At 36.9% G+C, this 25,377-nt stretch overlaps 1 protein-coding gene across 9 annotated transcripts in view; it reads left to right on the top strand.

Moving 5' to 3' along the window:
- Fam135a (family with sequence similarity 135 member A) overlaps positions 1 to 25,377 on the top strand; it is a 79,971-nt gene that overhangs the window by 33,049 nt on the left and 21,545 nt on the right. For 4 of the 9 annotated variants that reach the window (XM_059282254.1, XM_059282253.1, XM_059282257.1 and 1 more), the window contains exons 6-15: positions 3,367 to 3,506; positions 3,598 to 3,668; positions 5,191 to 5,364; positions 6,738 to 6,864; positions 7,581 to 7,734; positions 12,047 to 12,124; positions 15,433 to 15,482; positions 17,559 to 17,714; positions 23,416 to 23,489; positions 25,163 to 25,317. In XM_059282254.1, the coding sequence (XP_059138237.1) occupies positions 3,367 to 3,506; positions 3,598 to 3,668; positions 5,191 to 5,364; positions 6,738 to 6,864; positions 7,581 to 7,734; positions 12,047 to 12,124; positions 15,433 to 15,482; positions 17,559 to 17,714; positions 23,416 to 23,489; positions 25,163 to 25,317 (1,179 nt within the window). Of the gene's footprint in view, positions 1 to 3,366; positions 3,507 to 3,597; positions 3,669 to 5,190; positions 5,365 to 6,737; positions 6,865 to 7,580; positions 7,735 to 12,046; positions 12,125 to 15,432; positions 15,483 to 17,558; positions 17,715 to 23,415; positions 23,490 to 25,162; positions 25,318 to 25,377 lie in introns of those variants that run through there. The other 5 variants (XM_059282256.1, XM_059282258.1, XM_059282259.1 and 2 more) reach the window with 4 other exon arrangements.

Consider the following 25,377-nt stretch of genomic DNA (forward strand, 5'->3'; position numbering starts at 1 on the left):
CAGCCAGTCCAAAGAGTTGTATACTGTTCCCAGGCACATATGACTTGTAGATATAAGTATGGATTGGGAAAAGAGCTGGATTTAGCAAAAGTGAGATATATAAGCCAGTATATTAAAGCAAGGTAGTATATAGCCACACACATACCCACACACATATCATTCATATATATGTGTTCATATATTCATACACATACACACATTAGGATGTTTGATGGTTGGTTAGTTGGTTGGTTGGTTTTTGTGTTTTGAAGCAGTCGCATTGAATTGCCCAGGCTAGACTAGAATTGTCATTCCTTTTACTTTAGCTTTGAGAGTCACGGTGTTCTTGGCACATGTTGCTGTTCCTAGATTCTCTTAATAGGCTGTATGTATGTAAAGGGTGTGATAATGATAAATCAGAATTTAAAATGTGGTAAGAAGTAAAGTGGGCACTTGGAGGAAAATGGAGAGAACAGAAGAGGCCCAGGAGTCATAGAATTACTCTTAAATGGCCCCAAGGATTGTTAGACCTTGTTATCTGAGGAAGTAAGCTGGGAAGATAGGTGTAGTTATAACAAGAAGTTGATTCAAGTCTGCCCTGCAGAGGAATTGCAGTCAGAAGTAATGGAAAAATGACCATAGGAAAGAAGAGCTAAGGAAGGCTGTAGTTTTCCTGTGTTCTACCTGGTCCTCAGCCACTCAGACCCAAGTAAACACACAGAGGTTTATATTAATTAAAACTGCTCGGCCATTAGCTCAGGCTAACTACTGACTAGCTCTTACGTTTAAACTCAATCCATTTCTGTTAATCTATGTATCCTCACGTATTCTGTGGCTTTACTTGTGTGCCGTTAACATGCTGCTCCCTAGATGGCGGGCTGGCGTCTCCTGACTAAGCCTTCCTCTTCCCAGAATTCTCCTTGTCTGCTTATCCCGCCTATACTTCCTGCCTGGCTACTGGCCAGTCAGCGTTTTATTAAATCAGTATACAAAAGCATTATCCCACAGCAGAAGGCTGTGGGGCAGGAACACACAAAGAGGAAAAGCACCTACAAAGTTGGTGGTGCAGGATTTACTTGTATTGCTATTCATAAGGATAATATATAAGGTAGTTTTGAAGGGAATAATTCTGAATTAAATAAAATCTTTAAGAAATTAGGTTCTTGGTGACTACAAGAGTGGGGTGGTCAGTGGTATACAGTTGTCTAATGACAGGAAACTCAACGTTGTTAATAGTGGTGATTCTTAAAGGGAGACGGTATCTGAAAGCATCGGTAAGGAACTAAGGAACGGGACGGCCCAGTCCTGGTGGCAGAGTGTAGAAAGGGGCTAGAGAGATGGCTCAGTTTGTGAGGTACGTGCCATGTGAGCATGAAGGCTTGAGTTTGAAGCTCAGCATCCCCATCCAAAGGTGAGCATGGCAGCACTTGCCTGTAATCCTAGCACAAGGGAGAAAGACAGAATTTAGGAGCTCACTGGCAAGCCAGTCTAGCTGAATTGGTGAGCCCTCAATTCAGTGAGAGGCCCCATCCCAAAAAATCCGGTGAAAAGTGATTGATAAAGACACTGAAGAGCAACTTCTAACCTTCATACATACTCCCAATCCTTACCCCCGCCCCCCCCCCCACACGCATGTTCACAACAAATACACACATACAAAGGAACATATAGGAGAGGAAATAGCCACAAAAACCAGCGACAGCTCACAGAAGCTGGGGAACCTGGAGCACACTGCACAGTCTGCAGGCAGTTCAGCAGGTTGGAGAGGGTCCTTTCCGGTGACTCAGCTGAGCAGCCTAAGATCATTTCTTACGAAGCATTAGTGCTTTGCCAACCTATGAGTGTGAGGAACTTGTCAGGGCGTGCATATAACTTCCCTTACAGAAATCTTGTTCCAGTGATCCATTGCTTATTTTCTCTTTGGTCACCCCTTCACATGTCCCAATCTGTCACTCTACCTTCTTTCCCAGAATGCATTCTTTGTCTTGCTGGGCTTCCCTTTATGTCACTCACCCCCTAATGTGACCATCTGAGTCCTTCTCACCTTGATGAAGAATTTACGCCAGGAGATCATTTCAGAATGTCCTCACCCTCCTTTGATCAGAGTAGAGTGCTAAGCCGCTGCCGCCGCCACGTTCTCTCCATCACCTTACACATATGGAAGTCTTTCTTGAGCCGTCTGGACACAGTTTCTCATCTGTTACTGTTTCTGGAGGCAAACCAGATTGCATAGGTTAAGAAGACAGCCCTCCTTCAGATACCAGTCACAAGTTCAGTGGCCAGCAGCAGCCTTCACTTCTAACCAACTGAGTTCAAATTTGGAGCTCCAGCTGTTTGCTAATTTTGATAATTCACTAGAAGAATTCACTCAGTTCAAGCATGTGCATACTTAGTATAGCTTTATTATTCTAAATTCATTGTGTGTGTCCCATCACAGCCAGTCAAAAAAAGAAATGTAGGCCAGCAAGATGGCTCAGTGGTTAAAGGATCTTGCCACCAAATTTAGTGACTTGGTTGAATCCCTGGAACCCACATCATGGGAAGAGAGAAACAACTCCCTCAAGTTGTCCTCTGACAACCACACATGCACTGTGACACGTGCACACACACAAGAGTAAACATACAGACACACCAAATAAGTAAACCAATAAATCAATAACTTTAAAAGTGTTTAGAGAAATATGTAGGACTGAATATGTAAAGTCCCATATGTAAGCCTCCATTGTTTTCTTCCTGTAAAACCAAGATACATTACCACCACTCACATGCCCAACCTGTGTAGATAAGAATTTGCAGTATTACAAGCCAGGGAAGCACACCCAAAGTTCTGTGTCCAGAGTTTCTATTGATATGTTATTAGGTATACACAGTTGATTGAATTATCCCCCAGCGTAATTTCAAATCTCCAGCCTTTTCCCCCTGCCTAGATAGTAATCTTCCTTCCTGTGGCTGAAAACCAGTTCTCTGATCACATGGTCTGTCTTCATGGTGGTGTGGCAGCACCATCATGAGTCACCTTAGCAAAAGAAATCTGAGATCACAGAGGTCTGGAGTCTTCTGTCCCAGTAACAAAAGCAAAAATACTTCTTTTTACTTCAGTTGTGAAAATCTCAGTTGCCCCTTTTCTGTGTTTAACAGATCAGTGTTCACTCTAAAATATCTAAGATTTTTCTCACTTGCTTTTCAAGTAAAGTCTGTACAAGAATTTTCATGATGGTTATGGTGTAGTTTTTATCAGAAATTAGTTAAGTTTTCAGAAATGTGTTAACACTTCGATATGAAATGGTAATGACAGTGGGGTGACATCAAATTATAGTACTTCAACCTAGTATGTAAGTACTTGTCCTGTTTGTCTTTTACCTCGTTTGTATATCTCATCTGTTGTAGGCATGACATTAGCCTTTCCAGCTTCAGTTCATGATGCTCTGGTTTGCAGCAAAACGTTTCAGATCCTATATAAAAATGAAGAAGTTGTTTTAAATGATGTTATGATCTTCAAAGTTAAAATGTTGTTGGATGAAAGAAAGGTAAACATCTCTTCATTTCTATTTACTGTGAGACTTCAATGCATATTTGTAACATTTATAAATACTAGGCATCTTATAAATTTCTCTTTAGATTGAGGAAACTCTTGAAGAAATAAATTTTCTGTTATCCTTGGATCTACATTTCACAGATGGAGACTATTCGTAAGTAGGCTGGCTGTTTGGAGAGTTAAACATCTTTAGATCTTACGGCTTTATGTGTTATGTACTCCCATTTTGTTTTTTGGAACCTCTACTCCATTCTTGCCTATTATAAAGTGCTTGTATTTTTTCTGAGAAAGTCTATTGAGAAAGCTGGGGCTACTCTTCCATACCCATGCTCCAGGAAGTGAAATGATAAGGTGAAAAATTATGAACTTTTTCCCTAGACTCTAATAATTGTACAGTTGCTATAGTAACACTACCACAAGGCACTTAAACTGATTTCTCTTCCATTGGTCATTAGTGAATTTTTCTTGGCATGAGTTACAGTTTCTCTAGGTGGGACTGCATTGATACTCAGAATGGTCAAGACTGGTGACACATGTAATGGGCATTTCTAGTTCAATTCTAACCCTCAAAGTTTCTGAGATACCAGTTACCCAGAACTTGCCCACACATCTAGACATAGTCACACATTGTGCTTTTATTTGTTTAAGACAAGGATGGTATTTTTGAGAACTTTTTCTTCGTTTTAAGCAAGTATTCAATGTAGCTTGAGTTTTCCTGCCTGGCCCACAGTCAGGACAAATCTCTCTCACCTGCCAGTCCCACAGCCGCTCAAACCCGACCAAGTAAACACAGAGACTTATATTGGTTACAAACTGTATGGCCGTGGCAGGCTTTTTGCTAACTGTTCTTACAGCTTAAATTAATCCATTTCTATAAATCTATACCTTGCCACATGGCTCGTGGCTTACTGGCATCTTCACATGCTGTTTCTCATCATGGTGGCTGGCAGTGTCTCTCTGACTCAGCCTTCCACTTCCCAGCTTTATTCTCCTCCTTGTCCCGCCTACACTTCCTGCCTAGCCAATGGCCAATCAGTGTTTTATTTATTGACTAATTAGCAACACATTTGCCATACAGAATATCCCACAGCAATTCAAAATACTTCTTGACTGTGTAATACCAAGCAGTCGTATACCACTTGTTTACCAAGGTCCTCTGGATATAATTTTCATGACCTTTTTGTAGGGTTTTTGTGTGTGTAATATGACAGACTATATAATAAAAGTATCTTTACAGACTAAGAAGTGGTTTATTTATGAGACAGGGTCTCCCTAAACATTTAATAAATGTTAAGGGTCACTAAGCAACACTTAAAATTTTGTGCAGTAAAAATAATTTGACATACTTTGGGAGATTTATTATAGTAGGATTTGACCTTGTAAGAAATAGAATTCTCCCTGAAGTAAAAGTTAAGATGACTATTAATTATTGGACTATCAAAAAGAACTTGTTTTTATAGGTATGTTAGTGAAAACAGCCCAATCAGATTATACTGTTAAAAAGCTGTGAATCTGGCTGTTTTTATATGGCTGCCTCATCAGTTTGATGCTTGCAAATTACTCTCATTGTAAGCTTAAATAATTAAGACTTTAAAAAATAGTTTTAAATGATTTATAAAATACTAGCCTTTACTAAATATTCCCTAATTACGTGAAAATTTATCGCTTTTTTATAGGGCCGATGACCTGAACGCCTTACAACTAATAAGTAGTCGAACATTGAAGCTGCACTATAGCCTCTATAGAGGACTTCATCATCATGTGAATGTTATGTTTGATTATTTCCACCTTTCTGTTGTATCCGTTACAGTCCATGCATCATTGGTTGCACTACACCAGCCACTAATAAGGTAAATTTAACTAAGATTTTACTACTTATTAGTGTAATATCTTTCTGTTTTATACTTAAAACATACTCTGACAAAGGTAACTGAAATAGTAAAGGATTTTTAAGTGCATAATTATTGATACATTTTCATTATATGCTAATATAATAAAATAACTCAAAAGCACGGGACCATTAGTATCAATGACATTTTTATTACAGAAGTATGGAGTGATTTTTATAATTCAGTTAATTAAGTAAAATAGAATACAGAAATAATCATGTAATATTGTTTAGTCTCTACCTGGTTTAATTTTTAATTTATTTTAGTTTGTGGATCTGCTGTACTGTTAACTTGTACTGTGTAAGAGAATATGGATGCATTCTTAGTGTTCTTTATCTCTTTCCTAGATCCTCTATTTCTGCTTTTTTAACTATCATACAAAAGTCATTGCTTTCTAAGGCTTTAAACACTTTTATGAATTTTTACTAACATTTTTATATTATAACTTAACAATATTTCCAATTTGAAATTGTGTGATTTTGGGATTTAGAGATGGCTCAGGGGTCAAGAGCACATAAACCCTTCCAGAGAACTCAAGTTTTATACCCAGCTTTCATCAGATGACTCTTAGCCACCTGTAACTCCAGCTCTATGGGGATCTGATACCTCTGGGAGTACGTGCGCTCATGTGCACATACCTGCTCATACACATACATATAATTAAAGTAAATCTTTAAAATAATGAAAATAAATCTTTAAATACTATGTAATATTTTAGGTGACAAATTCATTATGTAATTATTTTTTCTAACTACTTCCATGGAGAGAAAAATTTGTTTCATCAGTGTAAGATACAATCATGCTCTATGGTTCATAAAATAAAAATCTTTGGTAATGTAGGCAGGAGATGAAACTCTCAAATCAATAACTACCTAAAAATAACCCCATAGAATTGAATTCTGAACTGTCTGCAATTTCTGACACAATATGATTGTAACAACTGTTATGGGTGATACTTAAGCATATGTATTATGTCATACACACATACACACACATACACAAAAAAATCTCACTTACCAGCTAAGTAGGTGAGTTATAGAATTGCCCTCAGAATTTGCTGGAGCCTGGCATACTAAACGCTTGCCTGGCGTTTGTAAGGTCCTTGGTTCAGTCTCTTGTTTCTCAAAAAGAGAGAGAAGCAATCTCAAGTAGCTAGCCTTAGAGTCCTTAATATTCACTGTATTTTTCATAAATTCTAATTATTAAAAAAAATTAAGAATGCTATAGAACTTAGAATGCTGTACAACCCTTGCTTTTCATTTTTGTAGTATGTATAAGTATCCTACATGAAAATAGACTGTTAGGCAGTAACAATGTGCTACCTCTTCCTCCAGCTTTCCTCGCCCTGTGAAGACTACTTGGTTAAATAGAAATGCACCAGCACAAAGCAAAGATTCCATGATTCCTACTTTGGAAAGTGTAGTCTTTGGTATTAACTACACAAAACAGTTATCACCAGATGTAAGCATTGAATATATGTGTAACTTTTTTCATGTTTTATTTTTCCCCTATTTTAAAAGAAACGTCTTGAGTATTTTATCTGTAAGTGAATGTAATTTCCTTGATGAATTATTTGAGTTCAATAACTGAAAGATCTAGTTCAGTAGAATCATACCAATTGGTTAGTTTAGTTATGTATTGTGAATATCAGCCTCTTACTTCAAAATGTTACCAGGTTTAGTGAATAGAGATTTTGATAGCCAGTGACCTTTGTAAACCTATTCGGGTCACCCATTTTTCCTTTAGCAGAACTGTCAGGAACATCCAGAGACACCTTTTGGGAAGAATGGCAGACTTGAGAGGAGGCTCAGAGTAGCAGGATCGTGGCCATTATCAGGAGAGAAGTGATACTTCTAACGATTGTGAAAGTAGTGTCTCCAAAACAGTTGTAATAGGACCTCATCGTAACATAAAGTCACAGTTTCACCAGTGTGTTTGTGCAAATCCCTAATGACTGAGATTGCTATGGTCACAGTTTATATTTAAGTCATTTAGATGAGCAAAATACTGATGAATTTCTTACATGTTTTATGGCAATAGGTTGGTTGGTTGGTGGGGTGTTTGTGTGTGTGTGTGTGTGTGTGGTTTTTGTTTCCTTTCAAGGTTTCGAGTGTAATACATTGTAGTCCATTTAGACTTTGCTTACTAACACTGTATTACAAATGTGTTCTCTTTAGGGTTGTAGCTTCCTCATTGCAGAATCCTTCCTCCACCATGCCTATCATTTTCATTACACACTTTGTGCCACTCTGCTGCTAGCCTTCAAGGGATTGCACAGCTACTTCATTACGGTAACAGAAGAGATTCCCTCTTGTCAGAAACTAGACCTGGGTATGTTAAAAGTGGCCAGACTCTCTTAGTCACTCTCTTCACCGCTCTCGCTAGTGACCAGCTTTGCCGCAGCTTTCTGTATTGTGTGCTTCATGTTTCTCTCTCAATTCTGTCTTTCTCTACCCTTGACAATCACTTTGAAATTTAAAGCTTCTTAGAATGTGGAGAAATAACTTCATTGTGCTAAGATTGAAGTGAATATTTAAGTAGATTTTTAAAAATAAGTCATATGTCAGTATTCCGTTTCTCTTAAAGTTTAGTTTAAGAGTATACTAGAAAGCAGAGTCTAGGGAAGGTAAGTGAAGCCCACACTGCAGTAACTTAGCAGGTATAGACACTCGGACTGTTTTGTACGTATTAGGCTGTAAATTCTACCAGGGCTCTTTTTCTTTCAAAGTATTGTAAGAAACAGTAACATTATTCAGTATTTTAACATTTCAAAATCACTTAAATCAAGCTTCAGTTTTTCTCAGATGTTTCATGGACAGTTTATCATTTATTTATTTGTTTGTTTGTTTATTAGTTTTCCGAGACAGGGCTTCTACTGTGTAGCCCTAGTTGCCCTAAAATTCACTCTGTAAACCAGGCTGGCCACAAACCCACCAAGATTTCCTGCCTCTGCCTCCCAAATACTGGGATTAAAGGTGTGCTCTAGCACTGCCTGGCTTCATGACCAGTTTATAAACTTCGATTTTCAAATATTAGCTTATAAAAAGCTTATTTAATTATTTTTGACAGAATGAGTTGTTTTTATTATTATTTATTTCAATAAGTTAGGAATGTTTGAAATTTTACTTAGACATTATTCCTGTTATATTCCTTTGTACCTCAAGGGTTTAGTTATTTTAACAATACCAATACATTCTCTAAGATGATAACTATTATCTTAAATATTTTTGGATTTGAGACTAGATGAAGGTTTTTGTTTTGTTTTGTTTTTAAATTGTGTGTTTGAGGTTATAAAACATTGCAAGGGGGGCTGGAGAGATGGTTTAGTGATTAAGAACACTGGCTATTCCTCCTAAGGATCCAGGTTCAATTCCCGGCACCTACCATGTGGTTTACAACTTTCTATAATTCCAGTCCCAGGGGATCCATTGACCTATTCTGGCCTCCTAAGGCACTGCACACATGTGCTGTGAATACATGCATGCAGGCAAAATATCCTTGCACAAACAGTGAAAATAGGAAAATTTCAGGAACATTATAAGAAATTGTAAGGCTTTGTAAGCTCACTTCAGTTCAGTTATGAGAAAATGCTGGGCAGGGCACCACTTCTTAGCAGGCTGTAGTCCAGTGGATTTGGTGCAGGGTGTTACTCTGTCAGTTCAGTTCACTCTGCTTTCACTTGACAAAACACAGCTATCACTAAGGGAACTGTTGATTTGATTCTGTAACTTCAAGGGCAGCTACCACACACAGGAGGAGAATATGCTTGCCTCCTTGCTAGGTTAGGTAGGACGGTATACTAACCATATATTCTTCCTCAAAACAGAAATAGTAGTATAGGAAGGGAAGCCTTTGGATCATTATTCTCTGAAATGCCCTTTTGTTCTTGCTATTTCAAGTATTTAGGCTGTATTTGTTTCCCTTAGGAAAACTCTGTATGAAGCTGCTGCCTCAGACAGAAATGATATTCTCTGTTGAGAATGAAAGCATCTTTTATTAAAGTAGAGCTAATAATTTAGCCCACCTTTTACCTCCAACAAAAGCAAAGTTATGTACTAAATATGATAACTTGGAACTCAAAGTATTTTTGAAAGGAAATTATAAATTTGGGTAGGATTAATGACCAGACCACAAAATACTTCACCATAGTATTGGTGAAGGGCACTATGTGCCAAAAGGGAGCATTTGTGACCTACAATGAAACGGTGGGCTAGCTGTGTAACTGCTGAGCGCTAGAGTGCTTGCCTGGTATGCGTGAGGCACTTGGCTTATCCTCTGTACCACCATACCATTAAAATCAAAACTGTGTGATGATGCCGTTTTCACAAGACAAAGTTAGTAGGGTCCACGTGAAGTCGGCATCAGATTAAGAGAGGCTTTTTTATAAGAGTGTGCATCTGAAGGTATGTCTTTGGATCTATTAAATACCAGCGGGTTTGGATCCTCCAGGTAAGGAGATGGAAGGAAATCACTGTTGTGTACGGCAGGTCAGAAACGTGGGGTGAGAGCACTGGAAAGCCAGAGGCGTGCACTTGCACTAGCGATGGCACTTCTTAGGGATTTCATTGGACTTGAAAGTAACTAACTGCCAGGCGCAGTGCTAGGTGCAGGTGAAAGACAGAGCTGCATCCTTTTTTTTTTTTTTTTTTTTGGTTTTTCAAGACAGGGTTTCTCTGTGTAGTTTTGGTGCCTCTCCTGGATCTCCCTCTGTAGACCAGGCTGGCCTCGAACTCACTGAGATCTGCCTGGCTCTGCCTCCCGAGTGCTGGGATTAAAGGTGTGCACTACCACCGCCTGGCTAGAGCTACATCTTAAATAACTCCACCCAACTCCTATTTCCTCTCTCTCCTCCCAGCAGCAGTGGTAACAAACCAACTTGTTGCTAGGGTGAGCAGGAGAAGTTCACACAGCAGCTCTCAGCGTCTTTTGATTTTGATAGATGATGTGGGCCCTTACAGGATCAGCGTGAAGATGTTCATCAGCATGCAGTGTTCAAGTAGATTTAACATAGGATATTTACAAATGAAAGTGCACATGAGCCACATTTTAAGTAAGGAAAAAGTATTTCTCAAAAACTAAGAAACATGTTTGTTGGCAAAATGTCTAACTGGTAACCAAACAAAAACAGTTTTCTTGTCAAATAGCTTGGACAGTGCTAGCACTTTTTATTAATCTAACTTTAGCTTAATAATTCATTTAGTTATAATATCCTCAAATTTCTTATGTTGTATAACTTTGGGCTAATAGGTAAATTTTAAAAAATTACACATTTTAAAAAGCCCTTATTTAAATTTAAGTTAGTTATTAAATGAGCCTGAGCATTATTCCAAAATCACTTGCTTTAAAATATTAGAAAACAAAATTCTAAAGTAAGCCCACACTTCAATTTTAGAAATAAAAATACTAGAGAATAGGATTATTAGTATATTGCTGGGCTATGGTGGCGCACGTCTTTAATCCCAGAACTTGGGAGGCAGAGGCAGGTGGATCTCTGTGAGTTTGAGGCTAGCCTGGTCTGCAGAGCAAGTTTCAGGACAGCCAGGACTACACAGAGAAGCCCTGTCTTGAAAATTTAAAAAAATAAAGAAAGAAAAAAATTATTAGTATATTACATATACTAACTGAAAATATATTTATTGAATGAATTAATTGGTAAAATAGCACAATATGTTTTTTATTGTGTTACTTGAAAAGTATAGCTAGTCAGTGCAGCTTATGATGGTTTCCTAGGGATTTTTTTAAAATTAGGACTAATTTTCAATAAATATTTATTAGTAATACTGTGTGTCTTTACACTTTACTATTTATACTTTCTTTTTATTGTAGATTGTAGTTTACTCTTAAGTACATCCTCTGGAGGAATATCTAAAAATACTATTAATAGTTTAAAATAAAAATGTTTCACATTTTGAGATTATCAATAATATTTTTGTTCTAGTAAAATTGAATTGAGGACACTAATATATTTCCATGGTACTATTATGATCACTAGTTTTAATAAGGGGATATAAAGTAGCTCCTGATTAGAGAATATATTATGTTTTTCTATCATTTAATATTTTTGTTACATTTCAAATAAGCATAGAGTTAAAATTTCTTAAGCACCATGCTTTGGAAAACTAATGTAAACTCTTCCCTCTTTTAAAATAATACTTTGAATTCCTTTCTGCTCTTTTGCCCTCTTCTTCTTTCCTAGATAAATGATGTACATTGTGTTTTGAGGACGTATCATTAAATATTGGTTGGATTCAAAGAGCTCCACTGTAAAGAAGCTCATAAACAAGAGGCAGGACTTCTGGCATCTAGGTTCTGGCAAGTGGCACAGCCTGTCCGAGCCTGACATCTACACTTGGGAAAGCGGGGAGCTGAGCTAGCTAGTCTCTGAGACTCTTGCCAACACTAAAAGTCTCTATGAAACTAAAACGTCAAAATAATAATGGAATAAGAAATATCAAGCAGCATACTTTAAATACTAAAAAGAAAATAATGTAAACTTGAATGTACATCATTTGTAATTCTAATAAGCTAATTAACCAATTGCCCTATCAACACTAAGCCTCTTATTAACAAGTTGGAAAATTCAAGTAAGTTTTGTTGTAAAAGGAGTGTAGTAACTAGTGCTGTGTGCAACCCTTATGACTAGCCAAGGCCAGCATGCAGGTCCTCTATGAGCGCCTCCTCAGAAGAGCACAGCCAAGAGCCCAGAACGACACGCATGTAGGTATGTTTACGAATAGGTTCATTAAATATTCTGTTAATTAAACTTGGTAAACAATGTAGTATATTCCCAGCGCTTTTGTTTAAGAGCTTGTGTATATAATCAGTTTGGTTTGCAGATAAATTGGGTTAATTTAATTGATTTGTAATGTTGAAGTTTTTCTTTAGAAGTGAAAGTGATAGGTTGAAGATCTCTTCGACTTTTTTTTTTTTTCTCTGGATCTTGCTGTGTAGACCAGGCTGGCCTGGAACTCACAGAGATCTGCCTGGCTCTGCCTCCTGAGTGCTGGGATTAAAGATGTGCACCACTACCACCCGGCTTTCTTTGACTTTTCACACATTCTAGTTTTTATAACGACCACTTTTTCAAAATCATCTTTATCGCCAAAATTTACTGATTGAATAATAATCACCATTAATGTCCTTTAAGTAATTTCATCTTTGGATAGGCCTAGTCCTTAATGAAATGTGGTTTAAAAACTGAAGCTTGTTTTGTGCTTTGGAGGGATAAAGAAGAGGGACACCTTCAGGATTGGTTTCATGGTTTTAGTTAATTTGCACGTTTTTTCATCATTCTAGACTTTTAAAAATGATACTAAATATCTACTATCTAAATACTGCTTACATTAAAGGAAGAGGTCTAATTGTCTGGTTTTGTTTATACACTTCCATATTATTTTTATTTATATATATATATATATATATATATATATATATATATATATATAATTTTTGATCAAATCACAGAGGTCTGACCGCCTCTACTTCCAAGTGCTGGGATTAAAGGTGTGAGCCACCACACCCAGCCTCCATTTAGACTTTTGTTCTTGTATAGCAGTAGTAACTAGTTTACTAGCTTTCTGTAAATATGTTGGAAGTTTTTACTTGGTATTGAATAATGGTTATTTTTTTTAAGTTATAGATAGCTGTTGAAATTTTCAAATGAAATAAATTGTGTTCTCAGTTGTCAGATGAAAAAAATGAAATAAAGAAGATAATCTTTCATAGTATTTTTCAGATGAATACTAGCTGAGAAAGATTTGAGTTGCTTAATTTTTACTAAAACTATTTTTAAAATGCATTTGTTTATCACCATGGAAAAAATTAAGGTTGAAATTTTATTCATAGTGTTTCATTCTCATATGAAGTTACTGTAAAATTAAAGAATTCATAGTATGAAATTATGGCCATTTGTGGCATGCTTTAGCATTCTTTATAGTGATTAAAATCTATTTCTAGTTTAATTAGTGTACTGCCAGCCTATCTGCTTAGCCTGTGAGCATTCTGGTTTTATAAAATGTTGCTTAATATAACTAAAGCTTGTCTTAAAAGGGGAGTAGATTTTGATTTGTTGGAGAAAAGACTTGATTTAAAACTAAAGCATAAGCCATATGGAGGCAGAGGCGGGAGGCAGATCTCTTGAGTTTGAGGCCAGCTTGGTCTACAGTGCAGGTTCCAAGACAGCCAGAGTTACACAGAGAAACCCTGTCTCAAAACAGCAGCAACAACACCCTAAAGCCTACAGAAGTCAGTTGTAAGTACCATTTGAGTGTGTAGATAGACAGATCTAGAAAATACTTGTTGCCTGAGTATCTCTCTTCACCTTGTAGCCCAAACTCTGATTACTGCATTCAAAGATAATGTTTTTAAACAGACATGGACAAGTAAGCTTATTACATTATTTCTTTCAGTTAGTAAAACACTAAAAAGATAATGACCAGTATTTAAGCAAAGAGTAGAATAAAGAAAAATTTTGGTGTACTCACATCAAAGAATGAAAAGTAGCTTTTATTAAAAGTGCTTAAGCTAGGTGGCAGGTTTCAGCAGAGAAGTGCTGAGAAGGCAGTGCAAAGTTCAGAAGGTGTGTCAGATAGAATTCCACTGTTGACAACCATATATGTACTGAAACTCATATATGTACACGTAGATTTCAAAACCATGGAGGATATGTTCTAGATTGTAACAGTCGACAATAGCAGGAACAAGTGTCCTCAAGATAATTTGAGTAAAATAGTGGGTATAATTTTCCATCTCTATTAATTGTTATATCATAATGTATCATTTGAAAAGAAAACCATAATTAAAACAAAGTTATTAATTTAGTTTATGTACATTGATGTTTTGCCCACATGCATGTCTGTGTGAGGGTGCCAGATCCTCTGGAACTGGAATTACAGACAGTTGTGAGCTGTCTTGTGGGTGTTGGGAATTGAACCTGGATCCTCTGGAAGAGCAGCTACCGCTCTTAACCACTGAGCCATCTCTCCAGCCAAATCTTTAAAGTGAGATAAAATTCTGTACGTGGTTTTGAAACCGTTGTAATTAAGTTCAGCAGTTAAATTTAGCTTTTACTCCTTGTTGAAGGTGTTTTTGGCTGAGGACCCCAGTCAGTAGTTAAAGTGCTTGCTGCACAGGCTTGAGGACCTGAGTTAGGACCCCTCACTGAACCCCAGCTGTGGGGGTGCGGAGACTGAAGACTCCTGGGACTTGCTGGCTAGCCAGTCTAGCTGAAGCAGTGAGCTCTGGTTCAGTGGGAGACTCTGTCTCAAAGAATAATGTGGCCAGCGAGTCAGGAACACCTCTAGCTCTGCCCTCTGGCTTACACACACAAAGAATGTTTTCACTGAAGTAGCTCACTAGCTGTAATAGGCGTTTGGACTCTTAGATATAAACATTAGAAAAAGGTATCAGAATTTTTAAGTTTATTTTCTGAAATGGGATGTATAACCTCAATCTAATTTGAATGATTCTCTTGTATCATAGGAAAAGGTGATAAGTGATGTGAAAGTAGATGTTAGTATATGGAATTTATGCAGGGTTTGCTGTTGGGTTTGTTTTTAACGTAACATCAGAAGCCACTCATGTTTCTGACAGTGAAATTATTTGTGAAATCAGTGAGCTAAAGAGTCGATTGCAGCAAGTCAGGATGTATCTTTGCTTTTGTGTGAGAATGTTTTTTTAATGAGCTCATTTTAGTTATATTTTCCTAATTAAATGTTAAGAATAAAGTTTATATTGAGACCTTAATGTAATTCTCTTCCTTTAAAAATAACTAATCTTTATATTGTTAGTTTCAGTCTTTCCCTGTTATTGCTATTTTAATTATAAATTTCTTACTAGATGCTTAGAGCATACCTAAGTAAATCAGAATTATATGACCAAAGATTACTTGACTTTTAATAATACCTAATATCTTGTTAAACCAAGGATTAACTTTTTATTACAAAAGATTTTGTCCTTCATAGAATATCAAAGGTAGTTTTCAGATCTAACACTGAAATCTTTCCTCTAACTAGTTTTTACCCCTTTCAGAGGAAATGGATATAGAAGCTCGTCTTACTGAACTATGTGAAGAAGTTAAGGTACTTGAAAAATTTTTTTAATTCTTATTGTTTAAGTGATTTCTATTTTCTATTCTAAATATTTTGTCCAAGAAAATTGAATTATCTTTTTTTTTAACTGCAAAGGTAAATTGGATAATCATAGTAGAACCACGGATTAGATGGTCAAAGGCATCTAATCTCAATATACAGCTAACTTATCCTTTGAAAAATTTATTATTTTGCACATAAAGAACAATTAATTGAGCAAATACATACCCTTTCTTCTGTGATTTTATTTAAAGAATTTCTGGACAGGTTTTTAAAACACTTGTATTATAACAATATTTTTTCATCTGATAACTTTTTTGGTTAGTGTGCAATGAAATCGGTTTCATTGTAGCAGTCTTTTACAAGTATCACTACATCCTGTTCTCATTTACTACTTCCTCCACACTGCTCTCTCTCCCCTTTCATCTCTACTCTTGCTAGCTCTCCTGCACAGCAGTCCTTTAAAGTGATGACTCTTACTACAACAGACCAACTTGTATCTTAAGCCAGTTTTCCAGTTCATTCTTTTTTTTTTTTTTTTTTTTTTTTGGTTTTTCAAGACAGGGTTTCTCCGTGTAGCTTTGGTGCCTGTCCTGGGTCTCGCTCTGTAGACCAGACTGGCCTCGAACTCACAGAGATCCGCTTGGCCCTGCCTCCCGAGTGCTGGGATTAAAGATGTTCACCACTGCCACCTAGCCCAGTTCATTCTTACAGTTAAATTAGGTACTTTTTTTTTTTTTTTTTTTTTTGGTCAGGAAACTAAGTGTCTTGACTCCCTTCAGTTCACTGTCTATTCCCTGCTCACCACCTGTGTTAATGAGAGAAATCAGAGGCATGAATCAAATGAAAGTATACATTTGGTTTGGAATGTACTTCTGTATGTAAGTTCCGGTGAAAACTGGATTCTTTTCATGAAGGATCTCTTTAATAATTGTAAGTATGCAGGCTATGCAAGGATGTAATTTTCGCTACTGTCATAGGGTTTCTTTATAATTCAAATGACCATTTTCTTTAAAACGTCACCAGTGTAGAGCTAAAGAGGTGGCTGAGCAGTTAAGAACTCTAGCTGCTCTTCCAGAGGATGGGAAGTTCCATTCCCAGCACTCACATGGCAGTGTACATTGATTTGTCACTCTAGTTCCAAGGAATCCAGTACCCTCTTCTGACCTCCATGGGCACTGAACACATACATGTGCAGGCAAAATACTAGTCTACATAAAATAGATAAGTAAATAAATAGAGGGTTTTACATATAGTCCTTAAATGTTACCCAAGGGGTAATATTCATTTAAAAATAGTTATAAGAAATGTGCAGTCAATATAAAAAAAATTTAGTCTTGAATTTAGAAATTGAAGGGGGAGTGTTTTTTGTTTTTTAGGTTTTGTTGTTGTTTGGTTTGGTTTTGGTCTTTAGTATTTAAATCTCTTTATTCCCATTCCATTCTTTTGGCTGACTTTTATTCAGATGATATCTGCTCTTATATTTTTCTCCCATATGAAAGGTATCGTGATCTTTTCACTCAAGGAAACCTCCGTCTGCCTTTAGCACCCCTGTCCCCCCAACATCAGACATGTTGCCGAACCTCTTTTTAAATCCACTTCTTTGTGACTCTGGCATGTGAGATTTTTCATGTGCTGTCTGTCACACCTTTCTCTTCTTCAGTCAGTAGAGTTGGCTCTTTTGCCGGCTCCAGATGATTAGTCTTGATTTCAGGTTCCAGCATAGACTGTTTGTGATCCATATCCGAGTCAGCTCCTGGTAGGTCTCCTTCACTCCCCACTCACCGTCTGTTCCAGCTAGTCAACCTCCACTTCCATGGTGAACATTCTTTAGTTTCTTTTTATTGTTTGGTTTTATGTGTATGATAGTAAAATACTAGCTAGCTTGCTGAAGTTGCCTCAATATCCATCAGTTAAATACAAAAACAAAAACCCCTATTCCGCTGTTCTCTCTCCCTCAGCACACATGTACACACGTGCCTTCCTGCTGATATTCTCCATAGTGTTGTAGTGAAGTATGATGCCATCATTCTCGGGAAGCAGTGACACGCTCTGTCCTTGTTTCAGAAAGTAGAAAACCCTGACGAACTGGCAGAACTGATCAACATGAACCTGGCACAGCTTTGCTCCCTTCTCATGGCTTTATGGGGACAGTTTCTGGAAGTCATAACACTGCATGAAGAATTAAGAGTACTGTTAGCACAGGAACACCATACCTTGAGGGTAAGTTAAAGAAATGTGGTACTTTTACTGGGTAGTATGCATCTTTAGGAATTTCTTATAACTAAAAGTATTCTTATGTGATAATGTAGATAAATGTAGATGAGAGACACCATGTGTTAGATTTTAAAGCTAATAGTAAAATAAGACAGTTCAGCAAACATTATATCTCAGCAACAACCTCTGCTAGTAAGACAACCACTTAAAGGTGAATAAAACATGAATACGTATGCTATGAGTTAGCTCCTGGAACCCAAAAGCAGGAATTAGAAATCAGTAACCAAACAAGCATCTCTGATCGTCTCTCTTTCTTTTATCTTGGTTTCAGTTTTCCATTTCCTTCCCTAACCTCTCATGAGATTATATATTAGGAATTTTACAAGGTGAATATAGACCTACAATGGCCCTTATTCAGAAAGTTAGATACTTTATTATATAGCATGTTCTTGTTACTGAATTCTGTGTAAATCGGATGGTACTGTGTGCATATCCTCTTATATGCTAATTTTTTAATACCTGCCAGTTGTTGATTTCCTCTTGTGTTATGCACCATTTGAGTCTGTACACCACTTACTCTTGTTGATAGACATTTGGATTCTTTCTTAGTTTGTAAGTTTTGTAAACCATGAACAGCTTCTCTGAAGAGGACCATTTATCTTTAATACTTCAGTATGTATTTCCCAAGATCAGGAATAATTATCCATTATAGTAGCCAAATTTAGAAATTTTTTACTGATATAATAATGATGTGTAGTATCTGGCCTATCTTAATTAAAGTTTTGATGGTGTGATAAAACACTGATAGAGGCACATAAGAACAAAGGGGTTTATTTTGCCTTGAGGTTCCAGAGAGGATACAACCCACATGACTGGGAAAGCATGGCATCAGGAACATGAGACCTGCCAGTCACATTGCATTAGCAGTCTGACAGCAGTGGGAGGGAGAACAGGAAGTGGGCCAGACTATAAACCCCCAAGGCTTGCCCCCAGTGGCATATTTCCTCCAGCAAGGCTTCACTTCCCAGAAGGTCTATAACCTTCCAACATGTCAACCATCTAGTGACCGTGTGTTCAAACACATGAGCTACAGGAGACATTATTCATTCAAACCACAGTGTGCCTGTGTTTAAATTTTACCGTTGTCATGTCCTATTTGATACCCCAGCCCAGCCCACATTTGCAGAGTCAAACTCAGAGTCACCCATCACATTCAGTTTTAATGGCCCCTTTAAGTTCACCGAAGGTGTAATCTTACATCTCTTATCTTTTGTGACTGATTGGGTTTTGTGGAGTATTGCCCAGTGCTTGCATAGAATCCTCTCAGTTTGATCTGTTCTTCCTAGTACATAGAGTAAAATGACAAAGTATAAGTAGAGATATTGTCTTTATTTCTCCTTCCAACAGTTTGATAAATTACATTTTTCTAAGGAGTTTTTCTATTCATTCTGTCTGCATTTTTAAATTTACTATTATCAATTAACAGAATATTTCATTTTTAAAAATATCTGCCAGATCTGTAGTGTTTTCCACCATTTATTACTAATATTTTTGTGCCCTTATCTTTTTCTGGAGTGACCTTAAAGAAAGTCTCTCATTTTATTAGTATATTTAATGGACTATTTTTCATGTTACTTCTCTCTTTGATGTGTTTTCTGTTTTATTATTATTATATTTCAGTAAGTAGGGTTATCATACTGAAAATTAAGTTTTTAGGGTTCTTCCTCAGAGGTCCTTTAATAAAAGATTAGTTGCTTCTCTAAAAGGCCTAATATGAGATTCTGTAGTGGATAAGATAGCATAATTACAGTATTCACCTTACTAATGATCTTCTTTAGCTTCCTATAGTAATTTAAAATTGAATAGCTCAATAAATGCAATGTGAGTCTCTCAGACAATTTTCATTAATATTTGAACAGTGGTGAATTTTAGTAGAAGTGTGGCCAGCTCTGGTGGTGTGCTCACACTGCAGAACTACAGCCTTTACTCAGTGCTCTTTGGACATTAGGACTTCCGTGAGGACTTGGGTGCCCCCTCAGGAGGTCAGTGCGTCTGTTGTCATTGTTCTCTAGCCATGCTGGCTGGAGTGTGAGGACATTGCAGAGCAGTTTTAGTTTGTATTCTCCTGGTGGCTAAAGATGTTGAACACTTGTTTCAAGTGTGTATTGACTGCATAGATCTCTTTTGAGAACTTCCTTTTCAAATAGTTCGTTATTGCAAAATGCAGATAATATACTCAACCTGAATATGTGAAAATTATTGGAATATTAGATTCAATATTGAAAGGTCCCAATTTTATTTCTTTTTCATCCTTTACGTACAAGTATTTTTGGAAGGGCGTTGTTTTTACAGTGTTTTTTTTTTTCTTTTTTTTTTTATTTATTTAGACACTGTCTTACTATGTAGCTCTGACTGTCCTGAAACTCACTCTGTAGACCAGGCTGACCTTGAACTCACAGAGATCCTCCTGCCTCTGCCTCCCAAGTGCTGAGATTAAAGATGTATGTCACCATGCCTGAGGTGGATTTTTCTATATCAAATCGTTATAGCTGGGCATGGTAGTTCATGTTTATAATCCCAGCACTTGGATGACAGAGTCAGGATTGCTGTGAGTTTGTGATCAACGTGAACGACACATAGTGAGTACCAAGGCTACAGAGTAAGACCCTGCCTCCAAATTAAAAGCAAAGAAAGCAAGCTCTGGTTCTTACAGTGTCTTCTGACAATTTCTGTGCAATTGTCTCTGCAAATCTTCATGTCATTAGCATGGTGATGCTCTCGTGTCCAAATTCCTCAGATTGCACTGTAAATGTGTAATGCCATGACTCAGCTATACCTCCAGAGAACTAGACAAAGGTGAGCTAGAGATCTAGCTCAGTGGGAAAGCACTGTCTCACACGTGTGCTGGGAGCAGTTCCAAGTACCAGGAAGAGCAGGACAGCCTTGAAAACCTTAGTAAAGTAAGATCATAAAAGAAAATGTCCTGTCACACATGCAAAAAATTTTCCTTTGTTAAATTGCTCTTTTAGAAGAGATGTATATTAAGAAATCAATTCATTTAAATGAACTAGCCTTGTATCTAATATTAAATGTGAATCAGTTTTGTATAATAAAGCAATATGGTATCCTCCTACAACACAAAGAGCAAAGACCATATATTCAAATAAACATTGTAAAGTGTCTACATTTTTCAGGGTAATATAAACGTCATCTATCAGATAGAGACTTTGTACTCAACATTAGACTCTACTGTACATGAACACATATAAAATTATTATAACATACTCTTAACAATTTGAACAACATATTAGAGTAAGCCCAGAAAAAGATCGTTTAGTTCTTTAAAGCATTAATATTACATAGCAATTTTGAAAGTTCAGCGTTTTTCTATTTGCTAAAATTTTCATAGTTGTGATATTGCCAAGTAAATGATTTTGAAATTAGAGTATATAACCAAACTCACTTTTATAAGCAACTGTAACAAAGTAATGATATGTATTTCTTGTATCCTCTAAATTTAAATTTGTAAACCTAACAAATCTTAATATTATGTGTTGCCATCAGGTGGCAGTCATTCATTAGTTACGGTGACACAATACAGTGAATAGTCTCATTCCTAGCATATCATTTGAGTGTGCTAATAATTGAAAGAGAATTATAAAAAGAACCTCACATGAGTACATAGAGGCTTAGAAAGATTTCTAATTACAGAGTCTTGGTGTAGAAAGAGCGAAATAAGAACTTCAGAGCATAAGCTTTCGCTTCCCAAATCTGTCCTTGACTCCTGGGTTCATCACCCACTGGCTGTGTCTCCTTGACTCCTTTCGCCACAGTTCCTCACTGACTACGGAAGATAGCTTCTCCATAGCACTCTTGAGGTTGAAATCAACCTTAGTCTTGGCACAGAGCTTCCTAGGTAGGAGACTGGCAAGAAATGCTAGTCACTGTAAGAGTCAGGACAGTTAAGGAGAGAAGGGAAGCAGCTCGCTGACTCCAGAAATCCAGTGGAAGCCAAAGAAAGGAAGGTTGCAGGACATGAAAGGGGGTCTTTGGGGAACAGGCAGAGAAGGGAGAAGGGGGTTCAGGAAAAGGGTGGATGTTATGAAAATGCAGTATGGAAATGACCTAATGAAACCTCTTTACTTGTGCACTTAATATGATAAAAGTGCATGTTTATACTTTATAGTCACCAGGGAAAACAAACTCCAGACAGGCAGAATTTTTCTTCATCCTTCCTTTAGTGCTGAGAGAAACAGGAGGTAATTGGGTAATTCGACCACATTTGAAAGTAAAGAACACAGTACATCCTTCTCATCAGTACCTCACACCTGTCTCTAGGTCTGGATTAGATATCTGTTTTACTCACCATTAAATTCTGTCTGGTTTACTAAAATTCTCTATTTAAAAAGCAAAGAATCTTAGATCATATTTCCCTTAGAAAAGTGTCCTTAGTCCAGAGAGATGGTTCAGTGGGTAAAAGAGCTTCCTGTTCATGTCTGGAATCCATGTAAGGATGGACCATGGGAACTGACACCACAGAATTGTCCTCTGACTTCCACACATGTGCTCTGGCACATACAGGTACACACACACACACACACACACGAAAAGTGTCCTCAACATAATATGACTTGAACATGTGACATATTTCTTTTCCCTCTGTATACCCAAACAAAATATCTTTTCCCTCTCTTAATTGGTTTACTGGTGTTCCATTACCTAACAAAACCTTTCTTTTCATTATTAAAAATATTGTCAAAATACAAACACAATGGAAGAAGTAGTCAACAAACTCAATATATACTTATCAAGTACATTCTTTTAAACTTGCCAAAATATATTAGACAGCCGATCTATTATTATATATTATATAAAATATATTAAAAGTCGATCAAAACATACCTCCTCTGGCATCATAACATATAACCTTTAATCCTAGCACTTGGGAGGCAGAGGCAGGTGGATCTTGGTGAGTTAAAGGTCAGCCTGGTTTACATAGCAAGTTCCAGGCCAACCAGAGCTAAACAGTGAGACCCAGTCTCAAGAAGGAAAATAAAACCTAGTTCCTGTTCTAAAGAACGCCATATACTAGGAAGGGGTGTGATTTGTGCATGGTTCTGCTGAGGCAGAATGCAGTGACTGCTAGGACAGCAGTTAGAAAAGTGTGTGTTTGTCTGTCCAGACTAGAAACTACTGTTGCATGTTTGCTGTGTTCTCCACAATTCACATATGCACATGCAATGCCATATGCACAGGTACTGAGTGCAGTTTGAAAAATGCATCACCTGAAGCTCATAGTCAAATGCCCAAAGTCACAATGCTAATAAATCACTTCGTTCATGGTCATATGCTTGAATGTCTGACCAGTAACGCAGATGAAGTTAGCCACCTGGGATTGCCCCCTCATTTCCCATGTGTTGGGCACTATTCTGGGTACTGCAGACAAAGCAAATGGTACAAGTACATCTCTACCTTTAAGGAGGAAAAAATGAGATCCAAATGTAAACTTGAATTTCTCAGTTCTTTCTTTTTTTATTCTACACCATATAGAAATACAGTGATTTAGGAACACTGAAGGAAAGCAGTTTAATTTCTCACAGGAATGGGTTTTGAATGCCTAGTGGAATCAGCATCTCTACTTCCTCGTGTGCCAGATTGACTAATGAAACACACTATGTTACCAATGTTCCTTTTTGAAATTATTTAGGTTCGCAGATTTTCGGAGGCATTCTTTTGTTTTGAACATCCAAGAGAAGCTGCCATTGCATACCAGGAACTTCAGTAAGTAGCACAAATCCAAAATGCAGATCATTCTAGTTCCTTTACATCAGATGTCTATCAGAATTTATTAATGATGGACTTCATAGTGTGTAAAGCAGAAGAAGAGGTTTAATTTTAGAAATTATCTTTTGAAACAGTCTGTTTCTGTTCAAAGGAAAATATAATAGACTTGCATTGTGTCCCCCGATGTAAGCTTTGTCCCACTTTAATAACACTGAGCAGCTCTGTTGTTCATATACCATCTTCTTCTGTCTTTGCTTCCTCGGGTCAGAATAGCTCACAGTCATCATTTTCATAGCATATTTTCACAGTCTAGATGTGATTGGTACTACCTTCCATGACAGAAAGATACACAGTTAAAATAGCTGGGCAGTAGTGGTGCACCTTTAATTCTAGCACCCGAGAAGCAGAGGCAAATGAATCTCTCTGTTTGAGGCCAGCTGGTCTACAGAGAGAATTTCAGAACAATTCTTAAAACAAAAAATCCAAAACAATTGCTTTCCATCATTCCTACTGAATGTGGTTCGGACTTGTTTTATTTGGCTTTAAAGATTTTATTTGGCTCTAAAGAGTTGCTTGAAGTCATTTCACTGAGAAAAATAAAGCATACACAAAGAAGTGAATGCTGTATGAGTTTATATATGTGAAGTTTTGAAGAAGCAAAACTAAGGTGAAGGAAGTCTGAACAGTGGTCCTCTTGAGGTTGACAGGGCTGGGAAATTAGGGAAAATGTGAGTAGATGGATATATTTATTCTGTGTCATGTATTCGTTTGCCAAATCATACAGGATATATTTCAGCTCATATATATTTTGCCTCATAAAAACTATAAACAATAACTGTGGGCATAGGGGGTAGTCAGTACTGAAGTATGAAAAAAGGGCAGATATTAGCTGTTCAGACTGGGTAATAAGTAAATGCAGTTAACTACACTAGTTTGATTCTTTTGAAATTCTTATTAGAAAATTTTTTCTTTAAAAAATGTTTGGATTTTTTTTTTTTATGTGTCTGAATGTTTTGTCTGAATGCATGTATGTTTGCCATGTGTGGGCCTGGTGCTATTGAAGATCAGAAAAAGGAGTCTCCTAGAACTATGGTAGATTAGTTATAGACTAGTTACATGGTTGAGAGCCACCATGGAGGTGCTAGGAATCCAACTGGTCCTTTTGCCAGAGCACTAAATGGTCTTAACCATAAAGCCTTCTGTCCAGGCCCTAGAAAATCTTTCTGATCACTATTTTATATTAGAAATTTGTATATCTTGTTTTAAATAGCTGTTCAATGTGTTTATCAATATGTATTAGTAAAGCAGCCATGTGAAACACACTTTTCCTGTGTTCTCATTAAATAATTAGTAAGCATTGAACTTTTGATACTACTTCTGTGTGCTATTTATAGCAAATTTAGAACTTCAAACATTGTGCTTTGACATTCATACCATAGAATAGGAATTAGCTTGTCAACAAACTATAATTTCATGTCAATAATTTGTTATCAGTAAGCCATAATTTTCATCTTGCCAGTTTTTATCTCTGACCAAGAAGCTTTTCCCAAGGACATTGGTTCTTGAGGAAAGGGGCTAGGACTGGTGGGGGAAGAGAACAGGGTAGATTTTAAAGTAGAGGTGGGCGTAATTATTTTTTCACTACAATCTGACTTAAGAATATTTTTCAGTGCTCAGAGTCATCTACAGATGTGCACCGCTATCAAAAATACTTCCTTCTGCAGTTCTCTTCCACCCCTACCTATTGAATGTAGTGAATTAGATGGAGATCTCAATTCATTACCTATAATCTTTGAAGATAGGTATTTAGATTCAGTTATTGAAGGTAAGTATAATCTAACTAAAATACGTAAACTATGTATGTCAATTTCAGCATAGTCTTCCA

This window comes from Peromyscus eremicus, chromosome 16_21 (genome assembly GCF_949786415.1).
Source record: "Peromyscus eremicus chromosome 16_21, PerEre_H2_v1, whole genome shotgun sequence".
Taxonomy (NCBI): domain Eukaryota; kingdom Metazoa; phylum Chordata; class Mammalia; order Rodentia; family Cricetidae; genus Peromyscus; species Peromyscus eremicus.